This window comes from Furipterus horrens, unplaced genomic scaffold (assembly GCF_987537825.1).
Source record: "Furipterus horrens unplaced genomic scaffold, mFurHor1.1.pri manual_scaffold_6, whole genome shotgun sequence".
NCBI classification, from domain to species: Eukaryota; Metazoa; Chordata; class Mammalia; order Chiroptera; family Furipteridae; genus Furipterus; species Furipterus horrens.
This window is the reverse complement of record NW_028327176.1, coordinates 90,851,634-90,872,447: the sequence shown is the minus strand read 5'-3', so window position 1 is coordinate 90,872,447 and position 20,814 is coordinate 90,851,634. Positions and strand designations below refer to the sequence as shown.

Genomic DNA, 20,814 nt, shown 5'->3' with positions numbered 1-20,814 from the left:
ATCAGGGAAGAAGGGCTGTGTGAGGCTCACACTTCTCTACACAGTGGGTAGAACTCACCGACAGGAGTCTCCAGGTTACAGGTCGAACCTCCCTGGGAACCCCTGGCCAGCTACACTTTCTCAGTTCATCTGTAAACAGATAACAGCTTCGTTGGATTTAGCTCTTCCCACAACGCCCAAAAACAAACCTCCGCCAGCACTGCCTGATGCCTCCCACCGTTCAGGATGATCACTAGCATCACCATCACCACAACCACCACCACCAGCTACTAACAAGCACAGGGGAAAAGCCCAAAACAACAGCCCTGAGCAGCGAAGTGCCAAGGACACAGCTCTGTAGTAGGGATCCAGTCAGCTAGAGGTTAGAGTTAGAGGGGAAGAGAAAGACCAGTGGGTGTGGATTTCAATAAAGTCGCCTTGAGGTGGGGAGACCAAAGCCGGAATAATTGCACTATGGTCTACAGGCCACAGAATCCAGTCCCACCTAATTTGGTCCCTAATTTCTAGTAACATACTTCTGACTTAATACCTGCATGTCACTGCAATGGGCACCAGATCAGGAGATGCTGGAAAAGTAAAAGAAGGAAGAATAAAGAGCAATAGCTTCCAGGTCTCTGAGAATTCCAGTCACCAAGAGGTCCTATCTTGCCCGGAGCTCACAGGGACTCACCTAAGTCAGTGTTGTGGCTGGAGAGAAGCTGACGGAATTTTTCTAGGCGGGTTTTCTCTCGAACAGTCATCGGGGGTGCCCCAGAAGCATTCTGGTCTGAGATCCGGGCAACAAGGGGGATGATGGGTCGAAGAGGAAGTGACTGCTGTTTGTGGAGTGCATTCCTCAGGCATGTATCACCTGAGATAACGTGAAAGAGAAAGAGACAGGCTGTGTGAAGAGCATAGATTCTGAGAAACCTTAAACCTGACTGTTTAGTAGTCTCCCGCCCTAGCCCCAGCAGCATGCTTTGTGGGCTGCCAGAGGTGTCCAGCTGAGGGGCAGCAGTGGATGGAAACCCAACTGTGCTCCACTCTTCCACCCAAAGGACAGGCTGTGCTTTTTATTATACATACACAGCACCTTATGTGCTAACGGATACTCGGATGCTGCAGCAAGTCTGAGAACTTTTTTTGCAACTCCAGAGGGCAATCAATTGTATTCTTTCTACCAAAACTGGAACTCCTCTTGGTGCCTAATAATGAGTTTGGGGGCAACACAGTCTAAGGCCATGTTTGCCTTCTCTGTCCACATCACAGAGCACACAGGAAACAATGACACTATAAAGCACGCTGCAATACAAGGAGGTGGCTGCTCTCTGGAAGCCCCAACCCCACTCAGTAACCCCAGTGTGTCCTGCGTGGGGTGAGAAGCTCTGGCCTAAGGCAATCCCACTTTTGGTGGCTGCAGTTCCTCTGTGCTCCACATGTCTCACCAAATGAACCAGCTTTTAATTCTGCTGGGATATGACTAAATAACAGGAACACAGACACAAGCTGAATTCTACGCCTGGTTCTAGACATTTCTACACTAGATGGTAAGGTAGGAGAAATGAGCAGTATAGGGCTAACATTTATTGAGTGCTGGTCACATTTACATATTTCTCCTTTGATCCTTGCAACACATGGTGGGAATTTATTAATTTATTACTATCCTACAGATGAGGAAGCTACAGCTCAGAAAGGTTAAATAATTTGCAAGAGAGAGCCAAGGAGCCACCCTAGATCATTCTGACTCCAAAACCCTTATTTTATTACCCCAAACAAAACTCAGTTTTAAATTTTGACTGTCCTTTCATGACTGTTTCATATTCCTTATATATCAGAGACTTAAAAAGTATTAGTCACAAGATTTGAACAGTGACAACCAGCACAACTAGAAGGTTTAAAGAAACAAGTGCCACAGGGTACTTGGCTGGGATGCCTAGTGTAACATGAGGCCTAGAACATGCAGACCACACATTGCAGTGCTAAGGCCTGTGCACATCTAACAGCAGTGATTGACAGGCTGATGCTAACAAGATGGAACGTCATAAAGGGAAGGCTCTGGGTGGACCTGGCTGCACAGGGGCAGCTCACTGGGGATTGCAGAGGGGTCTTGTTCACACTGGAGACCCTTAATCACAGTGCACAGACACTGTCTGTAGCTGTGGCCCCCGGTCAATAAACACTAATGCCCACCTGTACAAGGCACCAGAGGTTCAAACTGGGGCCCAAATCATTGATGGAAAGTGACTGTGGAATGATTTCAAAGGCTATCCAGCCTAATTTCATGACCACATGGTTAGTCTGAAGCTGTGAAAGACGTTCTCCTAGAACATGAGCCAAGACACGCTCCAGGGCTCTGACATTCTACTTCCTTTTCACTCTTTACCAGCCAGTTGTTTTAACTTTCACTAGAATGACGGCACTTCCCTTCCCAGCTCAGAATAGCTGGCTTCCAAAAACCTTTTAGGGCAACATTAAATACACTAATACATGTGTTTTTTTGTTTTTGTTTTTTTTTAACAGTATTTAGAAATTTTATTCATTGCATTTATGCCTTTGTCCCTTTTTTTTAAGTACAGTGTTAACTTTACTATTTTTTTTTAATTTATTGTTTTTCTATTACAGTTGTCCCATGTTTAAAAGTATACACTGAGAGTTCCCAAATATCTGATAAAACCACCATCACTTCAACCAGCTATTGGAATCTCCTGAAGAGACACAGAAGGGACATCTCCTCCTGCTCCCCCAACCTGCCAGGCAGGGAGTGAGCTGTGACCCAAGGCCTTCAGACACGTGTTGCTCTGTGCCACAGGAACAGGAAAGAGACAACCTTATTTATGCTAGTGGCTGTTCCCCACAGCTGAGGAGGCCAACCAACAGTACCAAATGTTTGTGTACTTCAGCTAACAACCTTAAATATGTTAGTCAATATCCTTTAACCTGACCAGGCCTAAAACAACTGAAGCAATCAAACCACAAAAATTTCAGACCCCAGGATAGGGAAAGAAAAAAGAGATTGGCAGGCAACACCTGGGTGTCAGGAGGTGAAGCCCCAGCTCACAGGGCCGGCAGCTATCAAGGTGGGAGAAGCAAGTATAGCTTATGACCAGTAAGGCTCACTGATGTCACACCTTAGGCTTGAGCCTGCTTATTTACCATCCAATGGAAAAAATCTGAGTGATGCCATAAAGAAAAAATGTTTTTATTTAAAATGCACTCTGCTGAAAAGGCAGAGGCTATGGAGGCAAATGGGCTGAACTTACTGGAATTTCTGGACAGCTGGGCATCACTGCTGGACTTTATGACCTTGCAGCTGGCAGGAACGTCAGATGTTGTTGACTGGGACCGTTCTGGTTTCACCCTCAGCTTGCTGTGGTTTTCTAGGACTTGGGCTGCAGTTGCCAAAGCAACTTTTGAGTTCAGAGTTTGGAAAGAAGGGGAGGAAAAGTCCTCTTCCTCATCATCGCCAATGTCCCAAGCATCACTGGTATTCCGGGCAAACTCATGAAAACTGGAGGCCTTCTTATTCTTCAGAGGAACTGCATTGACTTTTGATCGTTCTTTAATGAAGCTTTAAGAAAGGAGACACCATTACCAAGGAATGGTCTGACACATCTCACCACTTGCTGTGATTTTTATAGTATTACAAACTATCTCATACACATTATCTTCCTCAAAGAAAAAACACTCATTATCTATTCCTCATCTAGATGCACCTGGACAGACATAGCAAAGACAGCAATGCTCACCAACTATTCCATGTGCTCCTCTATACTTCCCGGCTGCCAGGCAGTTAGGCAAGGCCACACGACTAACTCTGGTCAATGGGTTGAGAAGTGAGTCAATCACTTCCAAGTCCAAGTATAAAAGAGCAGATGTGAGTTCTCTATAAACTTTCTTCTACCGCAGTCACTGATGAGGCTCCTGATGGTGGTGCCTCCCTCAGCCTCGGTAACAGCTGAGCACTGGAGCATGGCCTGTCATCCACTCCCACCCGACCCCACGATAGGCATGTAGCATGAACATGAAACAAACCTTTGTGTGTCAATCCACTGAAATTTCAGGCTTAACCTGTTATGGCAACATAACCTAAACTGCTCCTTAGGCCATAAACTACTGGTAGAACAAGAAGCAACTTTAGGTAGACCAGATGAAGCATTAAACACTGAGTTCCGAAAGGAACAAGTCATCCTTTTTATTCTGTTAAAGTCCTTCTGCTGGCTGTGAGGAGACAGTCTTAGTCTGGTGCCACTGTGTCATAAGACTATTTTTTAACCAAGTGAGCACAGCCTCAGGACCAACATATTTGTAAGCAATAGGAGCTAGCTTAGAATTTAATTAGTAAGATTGTTTTAGCTTTCATCAAGTTTTTGTTTTTTAAGGTTACTTTCTATTTTTGGCAAACAGTATTGGTTTTTCATTTATAGAAATGATAAGATTTTTAAAACTAAATCTAATTGTGTAAACAAAAAGAGGTGTTAAAATGTATTTAGTAAAATAATAGTACAGAAAATGGCAAAAAAAAAAAGTCAGGATTTGGGGAACACTAGATTAACTCACTGAGGAAAGAGAGCCTAGTCCTAAGAGTTGTGTGGACCACCCCTACGTCCCTGAACTTTTCCTCCTATTCTGGTTCCACGGGACTATGTGGTCAGGGCATTTCTAACTCAGTCTTGTCTAGCATCCCTCTTACCACAAATAGGGAAGCAGAGAGTATAGCCTTGTAAGTAAGTTTACACATGGGGACTGGGATGCAATGGGTAAAAACATTAAAATGCCTACCTGCTTTCCCCAGGAAGGCAGGGCAATTCTAGAGTGAAAAGGCTCTACAAGAGGAGCTGAAGTTCCCTCATTTTCAAGAGATGTTTCTTCCTTTGGGTAGAAATGTGTGGTCTAATAATCCATCCCATTTCCCTAGATGAGCCTAATCCTTATCCTGAAAGGTAACTGTTATTAACATTGGAAAATACAGACTGGGAACTCATACAGCTCATCAGAATGTCCCTATAATTAACACCAAAAATGGAGTAAGCCCTGGCCGGCGTGGCTCAGTGGATTGAGTGCCGGCCTGTGAACCAAAGGGTCACCGGTTTGATTCGCAGTCAGGGCACATGCCTGGGTTGCGGGCCAGGTCCCCAGATGGCGGCGCACGAGAGGCAACCACACATTGATATTTCTCTCCCTCCCTTCTCCTCTCTCTGACAATGAATAAATAAATAAAATAAAAATTTTTTATAAAGTTTAAAAAAAAGAAAAAAAATGGAGTAAGATATCACTGAGGAATTATTTTTAAAAACTAGTTTCGAACAGAGTAAAGGAAAATACATCACATGACTACAAGAAAGAACACAACATTACAAGATGTGACAGCTCAAATGTGATGAAAACCAGATATCATTTTCCACCCAAAAAATTAGCAAAGATTTAAAGATGTACTCTCTTCAACTGACTGGAGTGTAGTGAGACTAGCTCTCTAATATTGCAGGTGGGGGTGTATGTTGTACAATCTTCTGGAAAACAATCTGGGAACATATGTACCGTGAGGCATAAAATGGTTCATTATCTTGGCACTCTCCCTCCCAGGGGCACACCTGTACTTTTCCCTTCCCCCTCTTGTTCCTCAACAGACATGCATCTCCTAAATTCTAAGGGTCCCCATAAGACTTGCAACCAGGGTAGCAATGGGCAGAAGCAGGTCATCCCAGGCTAATGCCCTGAACCTGTCCCTAAAGCCCCCTTTTCTCTGACTTCCCACTGAGCTAAGGCAGTGCAGCCTAGGCTCTCCCATTGCTTCTTCTATCCTAGGCCCTTCCTTGTCTCATTGTCCCCAGCTTTAATAAATGTATTCTCAATCATCAAAAAGAAAAAAACAAACAAACAAAAAAAACGTTCATCATCTCTCACTATAAGAACATAATCAGAAAGTCAAACAAAAATGATCTAAAACAGTTCCCGGTGTTATTGATTTTTGTTAAAAACTGCAAATAACATAAACCTCTAGATATTGGAAATGATGGATTAAATCAGCCACCAGATGAAATGTTATACTACCCGTGAAAATCACATCTTGAGAATGATCTAAAGAAAGTAAATACTGGAACCAAAATTATATCTTTTTAATTATGTTTTTTAAAAAGTGTATGCACAGAAAAGATTGGGAAGGAAATACATCAAAATGTTAACAGTGCTTATCTCTTGGTCTGCGGAATTATAGGTGATATTTAATTTCATTTTTACACTTCTCTTAATTATTCATGTTTTCTAAACTGAGCATATTATTTTTACTATCCAATGGAAAATGTTCTGTTGGCTTTCGTCAATCCCAAAGTAAGAATACTTATAAACCTACTGAATGAATAACTGGAAATGAACGAGAGCCCAAATCAAAGAAAATAAAACTAAGGCAATGCAGTGCAATTATCTGCATGTCAAAAATCCACTTGAGGGAGAAGGTGAATTACTCCTCTGCAGGCCTGCTGGGCTTCATGTTTGGACTCAGCACTATGGCTGCTTCTCCTCTGTAAAAGGGGACCAAGATCCAACCTGAAGTACACACTGCAGAGGCTCCACTGTCAGAACAAACAGGCAGATGTATAAGAAAGAGCTACCATCAATAAAATACTGCATAGGAGTATGTGGTTATTAGTGTTGTTTTCCTCCTTGGAGGCTAACGTACCTCAAGATTGCATGTAACAAATCCAACAGGTGATATGGAATACTTTGGATCACCAGATTAACTACCGTTTTTATTTTGTTCCTGGTTGATGTCTCCTAAATACCTTCTTTATATTTTGAGAATTCTTTAAATAAACCATCAAATCAAGAAGCTGAATTTTAACTCAGGTCAAAGAACTGACTGGATGCTGACAGTCTAACCTCGAGTTCAGCAGATATCACCCTGGACTGTATTACAACTCTGCACCAAGAGATGGGCCACGCTGAGGGTCAGGCTCTAACACATACTGAGCGTCCTCTACAAATGAAGGAGGTAAATTAGCTGAGTGCTGGGAACATACATGTTTGTTCTATATTTCTTTACACCTTTTTATGCATTTAAAGCATTTCATTATACTTTTTGAAGCAGAAGAAGATTCAATATAAGTGAACTAGATTAAGAATTGGAATTTACTCAAATAAAGGCTTTGCAAATATAAACTGGAAGGACACATTCCCACACAATGAGGAGGGAAGAAGGGGGCAAAGGCTGTCATTTCCTGTGACAGAAAGACAGGATATTCAAAGCAGACCACTTTGAGGCTGCTAGAAATTATTTTATGTATACCTACCCCATAAAACCCAAAACTCAACAAACCAGTTTAAAAAGTCAGCTCTGTCCTAAGAAAAGAGGCCTTTGTGGAGGAAGGGGCTTGTATCACCTGGAGCGGTAGGAGTCAGAGGACAGCATGAATGAGAGAGTGAAAGCCCCTGGTGTTCAGGTGAGATAAAGCAGAAAGATGCAGAGACCAGTTGTAGTGATTGGAAGATGTAAGGCTCTGAAGATTTTCCATGTTTATTAATTTTGTTCTCTCCAGCGGGGATAATATAAATTCCTATGTACATAATGGTTAACATATATTGGCTACTTACTAGGTGCCAGACTCTGTGCTAATATTTACATATACCCATTTTCTTATTAATGCTCATTCATAAATCTATAAGTCTATTATTATTATTCCTATTTACAGATGAGGAAACAGGCTGACTGAGGTCACGGGCAGGCAAGCAAAGTCTGGGCTCAAAGCCAGGTCCACCTGATTGCAGAGCCTGCATGCTCTCTAACCACTCTACCTAGAAAAACAGGAAGGGATGGTTGAGGCTCGGTAAGATCTGCAGCCCGGGAAGAGGAGTTACCACACAAACTGAGCGCATAGCAGCAGAGCTATATAATGTCTCCAAGTGTGCATGGCCGACAGCCCTAACTCTCTAGTCTTGTAGGAATTAACTTCCTGTCTACACAGAAAAGGCTGTGTATGTTGGTAGCCAGAATAGGAGGAAGTCACATCTAGGGACATGGTCCTTGGGGGAAAAATGTCTCTATTCCCTCTTCACCCCAGTAGTGCCAGTAAAAAAAAAGCAATCCAGGTAATTCTAGCTTGGGGTGCTTCATTTTAACACAGTCTCAACTAAGTTATACCTAATTCAAGATATAATAATAACACAGTGTGACTTGAAGTTTAACCAAAATTACTTAAATAGAACTATATCAAAGTTACAACCAAACTGGCCTCAGATAGACATCTTCACCATACCTCTTCACAACTGTATGCCAAATTAAGAGTTTACAAAGCATTTTCACAGATATGCATGTAATCCTCACAAGAACTCTCTGACCTGAGTCTTATTATTTCCTTTTTATGGATGAGGAAATTAAGGCTCCAAGAGGTTATTTGTCCAAGATCATAAAAGTAGTAAGTGGTAAAGAAAAATGGATTTCCAAAATGCAGGTGACACTAAAAACTCACAAAAACATAATAAATGGCACGTTGAAAGAAACTTAGTTATTTGGTGAATAACAACTTAAATGTTAACACAAACACCTACAGATATTTTGAAAAGGAGTGGCTACAGGTTATACTGGTTAGGAAACAAAAGATCAATCATTCTGTAATTTGACTAATACTACACTGTTTTACTGATATGGCCATTCACTCAATAGACTTATGACACAAATTTGTTTAGAAAAATAATGTTTGACATTGGAAAAGCATGTGAAGCCAGTGGGGAATTTAGTAACAGTCAAATTAATTCAGTCATCACGATAGCTAATATGGCTCTGTGTGAACCAGCCTTATAACTTGGAATGAGGGTATCAACTCAGAAAACAATAAATTTAGAAGCTTGTCATGTCATCAAGTCACTAATGGGGCTGCTCTGCAGTAACACTAGTTTTATCTGAGCTATAAAAATTACTGCAGGCAATATTATCACTAACGGTAATAACTTGGCAAATTGAAGCCAATATACACAGATGGGGAATGACTTACTTGCTTGTGCAGTTTAGATGATTGAAGACCCAATGAAAAGTTTCTGCTGTGATTGGGATTAACCACAGAGTAATTAATGACAGTCTGAAGTGGAACGATAATTGTGTAGTAGGGAAAGTAATAAAAATGTCCCAACAAAGGTACTAAAATAAGGGCAATAAATGTTTTATAGTAAGAATCTGGAATTGTAAAATGGTCCACTACAAACCTAGATGTTGTTCCATGTTGTGTTGTTGACTGTTAGCACCAAACCACTGTGTGCATGAAATGGGACACAATTTATTCAGTGACAATTATATTCCTTCCAAAATGCAGAGCTAAGTGACTACCTCTATTGAAAGTATGACGTACTTTCTGCAGAATGATCAGTGAAAACAGTCATTGTTTTGTATCATTAATAGGAAAACAAGAGCCCTGGCTGCTGTGGCTCAGTGGACTGAGCGTTGGCCTGCGAGCCAAGTGTCACTGGTTCGATTCCCAGTCAGGGCACATGATTAGGTTGCACGTCAGGTCCCCAGTTGGGGGTGCGAGTGAGAGGCAACCACACATTGATGTTTCTCTCCCTCTCTTTTTCCTTTCAACTCTCTCTAAAAATAAATAAATAAACAAACAAAAAGAATCAACCAATGAATGCATAAATAAGTGAAACAACAGTTTAATGTTTCTCTCTCTCCCTTCCCCTCTCTCTAAAAATCAATAAATAAATTTTTTAAAAAAATAGGAAAACAAAGAGTATATAAAGCTGGTCCTGGCAGTTTGGGATATGCTGATATTACAAAACCTAATACAGAATCAGAGAAAACTCTGTTGCTGACAGATGCAGACAAGGTATTGTGACTTCAACCCAAGTATAAAGTGGGATAGTACACCCCACTGCCTTATGTACAGGTAGACAGATTTAAATGTGAACCATTATTTATCAAAGGTCACTATAAAATATGCTGGAAATCAACAAATCCTGGCTGTGATGATTAAATTGTAAAGACCATGATGTCAGGGCACTGAGCTGGTTGGTGTCTGCAATTCTCTTGGTCTTTCCCTCAGGTTACAAGTTAGTTATTACAGTTCTCAGCATCTCAATTTCACACTACCGTATTCAAAAGCAGGAAACGTGAGTGGAGGAAAAAATAGGCTTTTTTCCCAAAATGATCTCTCTCTGATAAAAAAAAAAATATTTCCAAGAACCTTGCCTCAGGAAACTTTCTTATGTCTCACTGGCCAGAATCCATTAAATGAGCTCACCATAGACCAGTCACTGGGATTACCAAGGAATTATTCGTAAAAGGCTTAAACTAATCCTCTAAATAACCATCACCTGATTAATAGCTGAGCAGGAAGAAGCAGGGCCAGGGAGACTGTTGGGTTGGTAATCAACAGTGCCTGCTATACTAGCCAACTGACCAGATAGTCTGTTGTTGGTAAAACCCGGAAATAGAATTCATTCTACTTAATGGAAGCATCATGCAACTATCACAGAAAGCATGCTTCCCTTAAGAAAAGCTAATACAAGATCCAAAGTAAGAAACATTAAAGAAAAGTCACTGTCGCCCTGGCTGATGTGTGTGGCTCAGTGGACTGAGCACTGGACTGAGAACCAAAAGTTTGCTGGTTCGATTCCCTGACATGCCTGGGTTGCAGGCCAGGTCCCCAGTTAGGGGTGTGAGAAACACAACCAATTGCTGTGTCTCTCCCTCTCTTTCTCCTCTCTCTAAAAAGAAATAAATAAAATATTTTTTTCTAAAGGAAAAAAAGCCACTGTCTAAATAAATTAAGGATTACATTCCTTCACTCCACAGATGTTTACCCAGTGCCTACTATGTGCCATATGCTGTTCCAGGTACTAAGAGTATAGTGGTGAACAAAACAAAGTCACTGACCTCAAACACGTTATAGCCTAGTGGTTTCCAATATAAAAGTTGTGCATCTTACACAAAAGAATATCAGTCATATTTTCAAAGTAAGACTGTACCTTCTACATAGTGGCCAAACTGCAAAAAGAATGAGTTGGTAGAATTAAGAAAGTTCACAAGACATTAAGCTAAGTTATTTTAAAAATATTAAAATATTGGCAATGCATATTTGATATAGCACTTTTCTAGGTACTTAAAATACATTAGTGTACATTATCTTTACTTCCCCATTGTGAAGAAAGGGTGAATATTATTACAAAGTCCCCAGGAGGATGAGAACCTAGGTTTCCCACACCTCTCAAATCATCCAGCTTTCATTACAAACTATAGCTTTCATAGAAATAAGTCTCTAAGATTAAGTATACCCAAAGACAGAGGCCAAAGTTCTTAGAAAACGAGGTGGCAACCATCTCCTCATTGTGGCTGAGTGATGGCCCATTAGAGAAAGTTGTGATAAAGTGATAATTAGGGGTATGGATTTAACTAAGATCTCTGCTGTGTTTGAAAATAATTTATTAGAATTTTATTAAAGAAATAGCCTCCAGGAAGCTTTTAACTCTGTTGTATAGCTGGGTTTCCTTGAGTCAAAGAGAAAGAGGACTTGAAGAAAGCCAGCCCTACAGTCATATTCTATTTGCCCTCATTCTCAGAGTATACATGAAGAAAATGTGGCAGACATATCTACATTCAAAAGCAACAAGCCCCAGAAAACAGTAGTCTTGCTCAAAGGAGGTCCTCAATCATCCAAATTCAGGACGATATTTAAGCAATAAAGACCTTTTCACCAGGACTAAGAATCCAACACCAAATCATATATAAATCCTCTTCCTGTGTAGGGAAAAAAAAATTGGAGTTAATTTCCCACTTAGTAACAGACTGTTTAGAGGTAAGATTACTTCAGAAGAGAGCAGAGAAGGTAGAAAAGGTCAAAGTGGAAACTGTCATTTCAACAAAGGAGGGCAGGGCTCAGAGGTGATGGAATAAGTACCCACATGAAAGGAAAAACAACTTTACTTACTTTTTGGTGAGCCGAGGGTCTAGAGGAGGATGCTGTGCTCCATACACAGGCTGGATGCTAAAAGCAAGAAAAAAGGAAGAAGCAAATTGTCAGAACACTAAATATCTTGGGTGAGTACCATCTGCATCACAAAATTGGGAGGGACTTTGAGAAACAGATCACCTCTAAGAACAACTCCCAGCTCCAAAAGACAGCAACCTACTCTTTAAAAAAAAAAGTCTTTGAGAATGTGAGCTTTCAGTACTCTACATACCTGATGTCAGAAGTCCTATCTGTGACTTCCGGCCAAGATGGAGGCTTAGACGGACACGCTAGGTCTCCCTCTACAACTAGAGAGGAATACAACTACTTCAAAACAAAGGTAACTAGAAATTCCAGAAAATAAAACTACACGGAAGCCCAACATATGAAGTTATAAACCAGCGGTGCCATTCGGGCAGGTAAGAGTTAAAGAGGGCAGCGCTGTTTGCGGTTGCACCTGGAGCGGCGGGCGGCGAGGAATCCCGGCTGCGGTCAAGCCCCTGGCGGTGTGCGACCCCGGCGCTGGGGAGAGCGGCCGCCGCATCGCCTTGAACAGTGAGGCCCAGGGGGGCGGGAGGACGGATCCCGGTCTCCTAGCTGAATAACTGTGTGAATCCATCTTGGACCCCCGCCCCCAAAGAAAGCACCACAGGGCTGCGAAATAGGTCGCAGACAGGCGCCGGTCGCTGACTTGTGACGCGTACACAGGCACTGCCCCCGACAGCTGGCCCAAGAAAACAAAACGCATCTGTCAAAATGAGGCAGACAACTATAGAAATCGCGGTAGCACAGCTCACCAGGAAACAGATAGAGAACCTGACAGATGAACAGATAAGAAACCTGTCAGAGGCTCAGTTCTGGGCCATTGTTATCAGGTGGCTTACAGAATTCACAAAAGAGCAGGAAAAAGATAAGAAAGAAGCGAAAAACATTCATAACGAAAGGAACAAAACCACATGCGAGACAGATGGTGAGGAAAAAAAATCCAGAGTTCATTTCAACAAACTGGAATATGGAGAAGGAACAAGCAGTCAACCAATGCAGCGAGAGGAAATGGGAAGCAACAATGAGAGGATCAGAAACCTCTGGGACAGCTATAAAAGGCCCAACATAAGAATCATTGGTTTGCCAGAGAGCGAGGAAGATGAACTAGAACTTGAAAAATTGAGTGAAAATATAATAAAGGAGAACTTCCCAGACTTGGGGAAGGGAATAGACTTGCAGGTCCAGGAAGCAAGGAGAGTTCCCAAGAGACTGGACCCAGGGAGAACCACTCCAAGACACATTATAATCAAAATGTCAAAAATTAAAGATAAAGAGAGAATCTTAAAAGCAGCAAGAGAGAAGAAAAGAATTATGTACAAAGGGGTCCCAATTAGACTATCAGCTGACTTCTCAAGAGAGACCCTACAGGCAAGAAGGGACTGGCAAGAAATATTCAAAGTAATGAAAATCCAAAACCTACAACCACGAATACTCTATCCAGCGAAATTGTCATTCAGAATAGAAGGGCAGAGAAAGTGTTTCCAGGACAAAATAAAAATGAAAGAGTTCATTAGATCCAAACCACTGTTATATGAGATGTTAAAGGGACTGGTTTAAAAAACAGAAGCTAGGGAGATGAAACAAAGGCAAACTAAACAGGCAACGAGAGTGGAAAAGGAACTGTGGGTACGGGAAGCATATTGGGGGGAGGTCAACAGGGAGGGGGAGTGGGGAGAGGGTGGGAGATGATATAGGAATTGGGGATCATGGTAGGAGGGAATGGAATAGACGGAGAGAGGTTGGGAGGAACTGTATGCACAACTAATGGACATAATCTAAAAGGGGGGGACAACTGGAGGGAGGGGGGCCACCGGGTGGAGGGGAGCAGAGGGAAGGGAAATTGGCACAAATGTAATATTTTAATCAATAAAACACATTAAATCTGAAAAAAAAAAAAAAAAAAAGTCCTATCTGTAAAAAAGCAGCATGGAAAGATAACAGGCTTTAGCGCTGAAAAGCAGAGCTCACATGTCAGTTCTGGCATCCACTACCTCCATAAACTTGCACCAAATTACCTGACCACTTTGAACCTGTTTACTCATTTGTAAAATGGAAGTGTAATATCACCTATCCCAAAGGATCACTTGGGCTCAAAGACAATAGAACAATACTACATATCAAGGGAAGGTGATCCAAGGAACTTTCACACATTGCTGGTGGGGGTATAAAGTAATACAACCCAATCAAAAAAGTTTGGCCTATCAATGAAACAAAATGTATATATCCTAAGACCCAGTATTTTCACTCCCAAATATATAAAAGATATACATACATATGTGTACCAGGAGACATATATAAAGGTATTCATAGCATTATGGCTCCTTTTAGCCCCAAACCAGAGATAACCCAAGAGTCCATCAACAGAGAAATAAACTGTAGCATGTTCATATAATACAATACTACACAGCAACGTAAATATGAGTAGAGTTGCAAATAACAATGTGAATGAATCTTTAAAATGTCATGTTGAGCAAAAAAGAAATGAAAGATAAAAGAGTAAACACTGTATGATTCCATTTATATACAGTTCAAAAACTGGCATGGGATGGACTGGATGAAAAAACGTGAAAAGATAAGCCAAAGAATATACATGCATAACCCATGGACACAGACAGCAGGGTGGTGAGGGCCAGAGGGAAAGGAGGGCAGAGTCTAGGTGGAGGTGGGCAAAGTAGGGGGGAAATGGGGGACATCTATAATAGTGTCAACAATAAAAAAAAAAAAGAAACTGGCAAAACTGATTTCTAATTCAGGGATGCATCCATAGTGGTACCATCATAAAGAAAGCAGAGTGATTAACATGAAAGAATGTGGTTGTCTCAGGGGAAGTAGGGAGGTGTGATAAAGAACAGACACATGGGGGCATGTAGAGGGCTCACTTCTGGGGTGCTCATGTTGCGATTATTCATCAAGTTATCATATCACACAACTGTTTCGGGTACTTTTCTGTAATAGGTCATGCACACAAAAAAGTGACCCAAGAATAATTATATATCAAGCTAAACCTCTATTTAAGTACAAAGGTGACAAAAAACATGTTCCCACGTGTAAGAATTCAGGGAATATGGTCACAAGGGGGAAAACTTCAATTAATGTGATAAACATAGAAACTATGGCAAAGGACTGGTGGAGAGCATTTAATTACTTTTAACTTTAAGACAAGTCTTAACTTTGAAGCTTTATGGTTGCAGAAGAGAATGTAACAAAAAAGAAATGATCCAATTAAAAACGGGCAGAGGACCTGAACAGACATTTCTTCAAAGAGGACATACAGAGGGTCCATAGACATATGAAAAGATGCTAAACATCATTAATCATCAGAGAAATGCAAATTAAAATCACAATGAGATATCACCTCACACCAGTCAGAATGGCCATCATCAACAAAGCAACAAACAACAAGTGTTGGCGAAGATGTAGAGAAAAGGGGATCCTAGTGCACTGTTGGTGGGAATGCAGACTGGTGCAGCCACTATGGAAATCAGTATGGAGGTTCCTCAAAAAATTAAAAATGGAACTGTCTTATGACTCAGCGGTTCCACTTTTGGGTATTTATTTGAAGAAACTCAAAATACTAATTCAAAAAGATATATGCACCCCTAGGTTCACTGCAGCATTACTTACAATAGCCAAGATATGCAATCAACCCAAATACCCATCAGTAGACGAGTGGATAAAAAAGTTGTGGTACAGAGCTTCTGGTCAAGATGGAGGCATAGGTTGACATGCTTCACCTCCTCACAAAACCATTAAGATTTACAACTACCTCAAACAAAGAAAATAACCAGAACTGCCAGAAATTTGAACTTTATGGAAGCCCAACAACCAAAGACTTAAGAGAGAAGGGTTCACTTCCAGCCAAGATGGAGGTGTAAATACACACACTGTGTCTCCTCACAACTAAGAAGGAATTTATAACCACTTCAAAACTTTAAAAAACCCAGAAAATTGAAACTACAGGGAAGTTTAGCAAAGAAATAAAGAAGAAATAACCAGCCAGAAAGGTAGGAGGGGCGGAGCTGGGACAGAGAGAGGAGTGGAGCAGCGGCTAGGGGGGTGGGGGGCGGTGCTTGGCAGGCAGCTCGGCTAGACGCAGTGGCGACTGGCGGAGCGCGGCTAGCAGTAGCCGTGGCAGAAAACACAGTCATACAGTTTAAACCCGAGAAGCGATCCCAGCCCCAGACCAGACCGGGTAGCTTGTGGTTCCAGCACCAGGGAAAATACAGCCACGTTGCTTCTGACTGTGAAAGCAAGTGGGGATTGGGGCAGAGGAAGAAGCTACCAGTTTCGAAAAGGAGGCATCTTGCTTAATACGGGAAGGGGGAGAAATACCTGAAAAAGCAGCGGCAACCGGCACTGTTCCCTCTCAGACCCCTCCCCCACATACAGCACCAAAACGCGGTGAAACGGGTCACCAGCACTAACGAATATCTAAGGTTCTGCCCCTATAACATAACAGGTGCCACGGCCCTAGCCAAAGCACAGAGGCAAACACAGAAAGCTGCCAAGATGAGGAGACAGAGAAGTACAGCCCAGAAGGGGGTGGGTGAGAACAGGTCAAGGTCCCAGTGACACAACTAAGCAATGAGCAGACAACGAACCTAACAGATGAGGAGATAGCTAATCTAACAGATGCACAGTTTAAGGCATTGGTGATAAAGATGCTCACAGACTTGACAGAAAAGATTAAACAGGATGGGGAAAGAATGAAGCCTATCCTGGGTGAAATGAAGGAAAATCCACATGAAACAAGTGGTGAAGGAAAGGAAACCAGGGTTCAAATCAACAAATTGGAACATAAGGGAGAAATAAACGGTCAACCAGTACAGAAGGAGGAAATGAGAATTGAAAAAAATGAGAGGCTTAGAAACCTCTGGGACAGCTTTAAATGTGCCAACATCCAAATCATAGAGTTGTCAGAAAGTGAAGAGGGAGAGCAAGAAATTGAAAAATTATGTGAAAAAATAATGAAAGAAAACTTCCCTAATTTGGGGAAGGAAATGGACATATGAGTCCAGGAAGTACAGAGAGTCCCAAACAAACTAGACCCAGGAAGAACCACATCAAGACACATCATAATCAAAATGCCAAAGGTTAAGGATAAAGAGAGAATCTTAAAAGCAGCAAGAGAGAAGAGGAGAGTTCCCTAAAAAGGGGTACCTATAAGACTGTCAGCTGATTTCTCAAAAGAAACTTTGCAGGCAAGAAGGGACTGGCAGGAAGTATTCAAACTGATGTAAAGCAAGGCCCTACAACCAAGATTACTCTATCCAGCAAAGCTATCGTTTAGAATGGAAGGGCAGATAAAGTGCTTTCCAGACAAGGTAAAGCTGAAGAAGTTCATCATCACCAAGCCATTATTATATGAAATGTTAAAGGGACTTATAAGAAAAAGAATATCAAAACTATGAACATTAAAATGAAAACAGTATTATAACTATCAACAACAGAAGCTAGGGAATGGAAACAAAGTCAAACCAAGCAGAAAACCAGAGTGGGAACAGAATCATAGGTATCAGGAGCATGGGGGTGGGGGTTCAGCTGGGAGGGAGAAGAGGGGAGAGGGAGGGAAATGGTGCAGGAATTAAGAAGCGTAGTAGGAGGGTGAAGAGTGGACAGGGGGATGTTGAGAAGAGCTTATATGCATGACCCATGGACATGGATTGGGGTTGGGGGGCGACTGCTGAAGGGGGTGTTGCTGGGTGGAGGGGAGCAAAGGGAAAAGAAAGTGGGACAACTCTAACAGCATAATCAATAAGAGATAAATAAATAAATAAATAAATAAAGGGGAAGTGTTCAACCAGAGGGGTAGGAGGGGTAGAGCCAGGGAGCTGGGGCAGAGAGGATGGGTGTGTGGCAGTGGGCAGGGGCAAGGCAGAGGCTGCGACCAGACAGCTGAATGAGGGGTCTCACATTATAAAAACCTGGAGGGACACCAGGGGAGCAATCCCAGCCCCAGGCTAGACTGCACAGCTCATGATTCCAGTGTCAGGAAAAGAAAGCCTCATTGCTTTTGGCTGTGAAAACCAGAGGGGGTTGGGGTGGCAGAAGAAACTGCCGGTCTCTCAGGAGAGTCCATTTAGAGGACCCCCATGGTCCTAGAACTTAACGCAAACCCACCCACTCTGGGAACCATCACCAGGGCAACAGCTAGAGGGGTGCTAATCACATACAGGAAGCAGGTGAAGCAACTGGAAAAGGTGCAAGTACTGAGTAAGTGGCATTGTTCCCCTTCCGACCCCTTTCCCACATACAGCACCATAAGGAGGTGACATTGCTCACCCCTCACTGACAAATACTTAAGGCTCTGACCCTTACAATGTAACAAGTGGGGCAGCTCCACCTAATACACAGAGGCAAACATAGGGAGGCTGTCCAGTTGAGGAGTCAGGGAAGTATGGACCAAATGAAAGAACAGATAAAACTCCAGAAAAAGAACTAAATGAAAAGGAGAGAGCCAACCTATCATATACAGAGTTCAAAACACTGGTGACCAGGGTGCCCAGAGGAGTGACTGAGTATGGCCAGAAAAAAGAGGAAGAAGTGAAGGTTATAAAAAGTGAAATAAAGAAAAATATACAGGGGACCAACAATGACAGGAAGGAAGCCAGTATTCAAATCAATGATTTGGAACATAAAGAAGAAATAAACATTCAACGACAACAAAATAAAGAAACAAGAATTTTAAAAAAAGAAAGAAAATGAATGTTTAAGAAGACTTTGGGACATCTCCAAAAGTACCACCATCTGAATCATAGGGGTGCCAGAAGGAGAAGAGGAAGAGCAAGAAATTGAAAACTTATTTGAAAAAATGAAAGAAAACTTTCCTAATTTGGTGAAGGAAATAGACATACAAGTCCAGGAAGCACAGAGAATCCCAAGCAAGTTGGAGCCAGAGAGGACCATACCAACACACATCATAATTAAAATGCCAAAGGTTAAAGAGAAAGACAGAATCTTAAAAGCAGCAAGAAGAAAGCAGAGTTACCTACAAAGGAGTTCCCATAAGACTATAAGCTGATTTCTCAAAAAGAAACTTTGCAGGCAAGAAGGGACTGTCAACAAATATTCAAGTGAATGCAAAGCAAGGACCTACAACCAAGATTACTCTATCCAGCAAAGCTATCATTTAGAATGGAAGAGCAGATGAAGTGCTTCCTAGACAAGGTAAAGCTAAAAGAGCTCATCATCACTAAGCTCTTATTATATGAAATGTTAAAGGGACACATTTAAGAAAAAGAAGATCAAAACTATGACAACAAACTCACAACTATCAACTCAATCAAAAAAATAAAAACAAACTAAGCAAACAACCAGAACAGGAACAGAAACATAGGTATGGGGATCATTTGAAAGGTTATCAGCTGGGAGAGGGAAGGAGGAGTAATGGGGAAAAGGTGCAGGGATCAAGAAGCATAATTGGTAGGAATAAAATAGACAGGGGGATGTTAAGAATAATATAGGAAAGGGTGAAGCCAAAGAACTTACATGCACGACCCATGGATACGAACTAATGGGGGGGAGTTGCTGGAGGGAAGGGGGGTAGCAGGTGGAGATGGACAAAGAGGTAAAAATTGGAACAACTGTAATAACATAATCAATAAAATATACCTAAAAAAAAGTTGGGGTACATATATATATAATGGAATATTACTTGACCATAAAAGCAAATGAAATCTTACCATTTGCCAACAGCATGGATGGACCTAGAGGGTATTATGCTCAGTGAAATAAGTCAGACAGAGAAAGACAAATACCATATAACTTCACTACATGCAGAATCTAAAGAACAAAACTAATGGACTAGCAAGACAAAAAAGACACACAGATACAGAGAACATACTGATGGTTGCCAGATGGGAGGGGGTTAAGGGACTGAGTGAAAAAGGTGAAGGGATTAAGAAGTACAAATTGGTACTTACAAAGTAGTCATGGGGGTATAAAATACAGCATGGGGAATACAGTCAATAATATTTTAATAACTAAGTATGGTGCCAAGTTGGTACATGAAATATCAGAGTGATCACTGTAAATTATATGGTTGTCTAACCACTTTACCATACACCTGAAACTAATATAATATTAAATGTCAACAGTAATTGAAAAATAAAACATAAAAATATATTGCAATTATATACCAAAAAGAGAGAGAGAGAGAAGGTAAAAATAATGTAATTGGCAATTGTCAACGTGGGACAGAGGTAAAAGTAGACAAGTATGTACATTGATTTCCTCGTCTTTTACTGACAAGGCTCAAAAGACACTGAAGGCTAATAGCTCAAGTAATAGAGACATAAGTATGTTTTAAGATATAAAATAAACCTAAGAAAAATAACATAGCCAAATAAAAGCAGATGGGGAGAGGGCAGGAAATATAACTACTAATTTGATCATTGTTCATGTTAGGGAATCAACAGGTATTGTCTGAAGAAATATGGTATAAAGTTATACTGATAAACATAATTACTAAGATAAAAGGATAAGCCTGCCGAATTGACAAAATAGATACATGCACACCCCGTCTACTTCCCAAAGCAAGTACAGTCCTTACAGTGAAACATTTTTTAAAGAAAATATTAAAAATAGAACTAAGACCAAATAATGAATCATTCCAATAAATGTCATGGGCTGAACTTACCTAATAAAAGAAAAAGATTTTTTTTTTTACCATTTTATTTATTTATTTTTAGAAAGAGGGGAAGGGAGAGGGAAATAGAGAGAAACATGAATGTGTGGTTGCCTTTCGCACAGCCCCAATGGGGAACCTGGCCTGCAACCCAGGCATGTGCCCTGACTGGGAATCGAACCAGCGACACTTTGGTTCACAGGTCAGTACTCAATCCACTGAGTTACACCAGCC

General features: G+C 41.3%; 1 protein-coding gene across 2 annotated transcripts in view; it reads right to left on the bottom strand.

Moving 5' to 3' along the window:
• TBC1D22B (TBC1 domain family member 22B) overlaps nt 1-20,814 on the bottom strand; it is a 97,570-nt gene that overhangs the window by 51,541 nt on the left and 25,215 nt on the right. For both annotated transcript variants that reach the window (XM_090282329.1, XM_090282330.1), the window contains exons 2-5: nt 11,889-11,945; nt 3,240-3,547; nt 671-850; nt 59-129 (exon numbers count right to left, since the gene is read on the bottom strand). In XM_090282329.1, the coding sequence (XP_090138455.1) occupies nt 59-129; nt 671-850; nt 3,240-3,547; nt 11,889-11,945 (616 nt within the window). The remainder of the gene's footprint in view (nt 1-58; nt 130-670; nt 851-3,239; nt 3,548-11,888; nt 11,946-20,814) is intronic.